Raw genomic sequence first — 4437 nt, 5'->3', positions numbered from 1 at the left:
GTTATGACGTACCGTTCGACATGTTTTTACAGCTAGGCCAGTATAGCCTATGGAAAAATCGTATGAAAGACCGAAAAGTAGAAAGAACAATTGCCTCAAGATAGCGTTTCGCTCAAATGATTACGTCCTTAAAGGTCATTTACGATCAAAGAGAATGTCAGTCGGATTGGTATACACTTTTGATTAGGTGTTTAACTTATTCTTTGAAGTCTTTGTTGTGATACTTTGTGTGATGTTTTATTTGTATATATACGTACTGCTCGTTGATCTGTGAATGGTTATATGACCACAAACGTAAGTCTAATACCAGTGCATTTTCTAATGCAGTGCATCTAATGCTAGCGTGCGTCTTTTGTTTTTCACGTCTCGTTAATTTGTCGCGGAACGTGCATCTAAACAACTGGTATTTCTTCCGAAGCTTCCCAATTTGTGCCGCAACACAATGAACTCATATCGCTACCGACACCATTGCGAGATTTTTCGGGCTTGTTTGGCATGTCTCCCATAGGCGCAAGAGATCGACGCGATAGTGAATGCAGAAGGCGAATTGAAGCAGCTGGCTGCTAGAGTTGGAAAGGAATCAACATTTATCTTTTCTTTATCCTGCGTTGTGCTATGCAAGCTTTAGTTTGTTATAATCCTAATAAAAACACATGTGAAGCCGCGTGCCTCTTGGCCAATCCCCCGTAGTGGGTATGAGCCAGTGTTTGGACATAACAAGAATCAACATCAACATCAACAAGATCAGCGCTCCGCCATCGGACAGGCACACCACAGATTGGCCTCGCTTCGAAAAAATCGCCGGTTTTCTTCGTCCGTTCCATAAACCTCTTCATTATGCTGCAGACGAAGGAGCTCAACGTCTGGGACCCGTTGAAGTACCTTGAAGAGGAGCCGAGCCCGGTTTGCCTGGAAAGGCTGAAGAGGGGCATCTTCGACTTCGTCGCGAAGCCACCGCCGAGGCTATTCATCGTGCCCGAGGAAAGTGACATCACCCGGATCCACGTACTAATGCTGGGCGCGCCGGGTTCCCCGTACGAAGGTGGCGCCTTCCAGTTTTTCATCAAGTGCCCGCCGGACTACCCGGTGAACCCGCCCCGAGTACGGTTCCTGACCACGGACGGGGGCCGAGTTCGATTTCACGCGCATCTCTGCACCACCGGCATGGTGTGCCTCAGCACCCTGGGCACGGTGAACGCCGGACCAGGTTGGGACCCCGCCCAGTCGCTCTCTAGCACGCTCCTCTCCATACAGGAGCTGTTGGGTCAGCGCCCGCTTGACGAGTTCGTACGGGAAGCGAGGGCAGGCGACGCCGCCAACTACGACATCTTCATCCAGCACGAGACGATCCGGGTGGCCGTGTGCGACCAAGTCGACGCGGCTTTCAGGGAGGATGCCCAGTGCCCGCCTGCTTTTCGGAAGGTCATCCTCGAGTCGTTCCTCGAGTTATACGCAAAGTACGAGAGAACTGTCAAGGCGCGGCTTCATCAGACGGGCTGGCAGTTATGGGACCCACTCGGTTACAAGTACACGACCGCGCAGTACGAAACGCTGCTGATGCGACTGCGGAGCCTCAAGGACAAGGTGAAGGAGAAGGAGGAGGCCGAGACTGCTGCGGCTGCCTGTGTTGCATCAGCAGCGGTCGTTTACCAGTAGAGTGAAAACCAGTATAATGGTCCTTGAACAGTTTAATCTGTGACACGTCCGACAGACCCGTCTAAGTTTGAACGAAGCGGTGTGAATCAGATTATTGGAAATTTTTCGTGGCGGAACTCGTGAGCTGCGGCAGTGCGAAAGGGGGAACCTGCTGCTATTGAAATAAACGAATGAGAAATGACTGACAATGTGTTGATTTTGCTGGAGCTTGTCATCGGTGCACATATATATTCTTCACATATATATTACCCAGAAATATGACCGGCCAGATACTGACCCAGCAGCAGCCACGCCAAACCAGGAGACGTAGACAAAGTACATTTAGATACTTTGATTTTGTGGTATTAACACAAGAGCGTTAAGGGTCCCGTGTCACATAAAATCCGGTGTCGGCGTCGGCGGAGTTGTCCGTCAGTAACGCCCTCCGCGTGGCACATAGGCGATAGTGAACTAATTGAATTTCTCAAAGTAAAATGTGTCAGAAAATTCGCAAAGCACTACTTAAGCCTGTTTCACATGATGCGATTTTCATCGCATCAGAAGTGCGATTTTCGTCGCATATGCGACGAAAATCGCAGTCGCAGTGACCCCTTTCTTGATAGGCAACCCTCTACTTTCCTTGTGGAGAACCAAGGTAGCTGTGGAATCCTTGTAGATATTTGCCAAAATATTCACGTATGCCTCCTGTACTCCTTGATTAAGTAATGCCCCTATGACTGCTGGTATATCTACTGAATCAAATGCCTTTTCATAATCTATGAAAGGCATATAGAGAGGTTGATTGTACACCGCATATTTCTCGATTACCTGATTGATGACATGGACATGATCCATCGTAGAAAATCGCTTACTAAAGCCAGCTTGTTCTCTTGGTTGACTGAAGTCAAATGTTGCCCTGACTCTATTGGAAATTATCTTGGTGAATATTTTATACAATGCTGAAAGCAAGCTAATGGGTATTTAATTCTTCATTTCTTTAACGTCTCCCTTCTTATAATAACCCCCCGTGGTTGCTTAGTGGCTATGGTGTTGGGCTGCTAAGCACGAGGTCGCGGGATCGAATCCCGGCTACTGCCGCCGCATTTCGATGGGGGCGAAATGCGAAAACACCCGTGTATTTAGATTTAGGTGCACGTTAAAGAACCCCAGGTGGTCCTAATTTTCCGGCGTCCCCCAGTACGGCGTGCCTCATAATCATATCATTGTTTTGGCACGTAAAAGCCCATAATTTAATTTTTAGTTGCCAATTGCTTCTTCACCAGCCTGCTTTCCCCCCACTTTTGCATTGAAGTCGCCCATGACTACAACTGAGCTTGCACTTTTATCATCGCTAATTCAACATCTTCATAAAACTGTTTTATTTCTTCATCATCGTCAGGCTTGTACTTCCTTCATTCTATACTTCCTATTCAGCTTGATTACGACGACTGCTATCAATATTGTAGAATTGATCAATGTCGCCCGCGTCGCCCGCTATGTTCTTATGGATTAGAGATCCTACCCCCTCCCCTATTCTCTCTTATCTGGAAGACCTCTGTAGCAGAGGACGTATCCGTTATTCAGCACTGTAAAAGGCTCACCAGTTTTTCTAACCTCGCTAAGGCCAATAATGCCCCGGCAATGGCTGATAATTTCTCAAACAGCTAAGCTAGCCTCACTAATTCATTGCAGGAGTCATGAGGGAGGTAGTGGCCGAATACTGTACCAGGGAGGCCAATTCCAGTTCTGGTGAGGGAGTGCCTTTGTTGAAGCATAGTGGGCGTACCTAATTTGGCTGCACCTTGACTAGTATAGCCCCACTACCTCTCGGCATTTTTTTTCTTTTTTTCCGGTGTCAGGCGCCCCTCTAGGCCTGAGAATGTGGTGGATAGGAGGAGGATTTGAACTTACCATCTTCAGATTAGAAGCCCGGTGTTAGATCTACCTCTGCTCCATGCCACCGCCTTAGTGCTCTGACTCAGTGGTTCTCAAATGGGGGTCCACGAAGCGATTTTTGGGGGTCCATGAAACCAACGCCCGCTAAATGGGGGTGTGCCAATATTATAAACGTTCGAATATATTGAATATTATATTGTTAATATTCGAATTCGACTTGAAAATAGACATTCGAAAATGTTCAAATATTCGAATCAAATCGAATATATTGCTGGCTGTGCGGGAGCAAACGCGGTTTTTAGCATTTATTTCTATCTAGCCTAAGAAAATGGGGTGATATTGTGCTGAATTTTGCGATAATTTGGTGCTGCTGGAGAAGTTTTGTCTGTAAAGCACACTTAGCCATTAAACGTGTAAACTTTGCGGGAACGCCAGCCTCTCGGTAGCAAGCGGCACGGGTTTGCGGACAGCAAGTGTGCACTTTTTCTTCTTTTACAGTGAAGCTGCTTATGGCTTGGCTTCGTGCATTTTTCGTGTGCGTGTGCAAAAATGTTGGCTGACCCTGGTGATAGTGCAGAACGAGTCCAATCGCAATGGCACGTACCCCTGTGGGCTCCGGGTAGTGGGCTCTGGGACCTATAACACGCCCTTGAACACACCTGGGACCCAAAGAGGTCCCGAAACAAGTGTAAGAACAGAATTTTTTGTTATGCTATTTACAAACATCAAAATGAACGAGTTAAAAAACCAAAAGATAATGGGATAAAACTGTATACAATAAGAATCCAACGAAAAAAAATGGCTAATAACGCTAGTTATTGGTGTTAGTAATATAAAAGGCTAAAACTGTAAAAGTGTATATGAATAGCGCTTTTCAAAAAAAAAAAAACAGTAAATACATTAGGA

The 4437-nt window shown here is 46.5% G+C and overlaps 1 protein-coding gene across 1 annotated transcript; it reads left to right on the top strand.

The window, feature by feature from the left end:
• The first annotated feature begins 837 nt into the window (after positions 1–837).
• On the top strand, positions 838–1656 carry LOC119445001 (ubiquitin-conjugating enzyme E2 Z). Its single transcript, XM_037709332.1, has one exon. The coding sequence runs from the start codon at positions 838–840 to the stop codon at positions 1654–1656; it is 819 nt and encodes a 272-aa protein (XP_037565260.1).
• Positions 1657–4437: the final 2781 nt, after the last annotated feature.

This window comes from Dermacentor silvarum, chromosome 3 (genome assembly GCF_013339745.2).
Source record: "Dermacentor silvarum isolate Dsil-2018 chromosome 3, BIME_Dsil_1.4, whole genome shotgun sequence".
Taxonomy (NCBI): domain Eukaryota; kingdom Metazoa; phylum Arthropoda; class Arachnida; order Ixodida; family Ixodidae; genus Dermacentor; species Dermacentor silvarum.
The sequence above is the reverse complement of the archived record's forward strand: the minus strand, read 5'-3'. Positions and strand labels throughout refer to the sequence as shown.

What these genes read in the sequence shown, in the direction of transcription:
- LOC119445001 (XM_037709332.1), top strand. Translation starts at nt 838, where the DNA reads ATGCTGCAGACGAAGGAGCTCAACGTCTGGGACCCGTTGAAGTACCTT.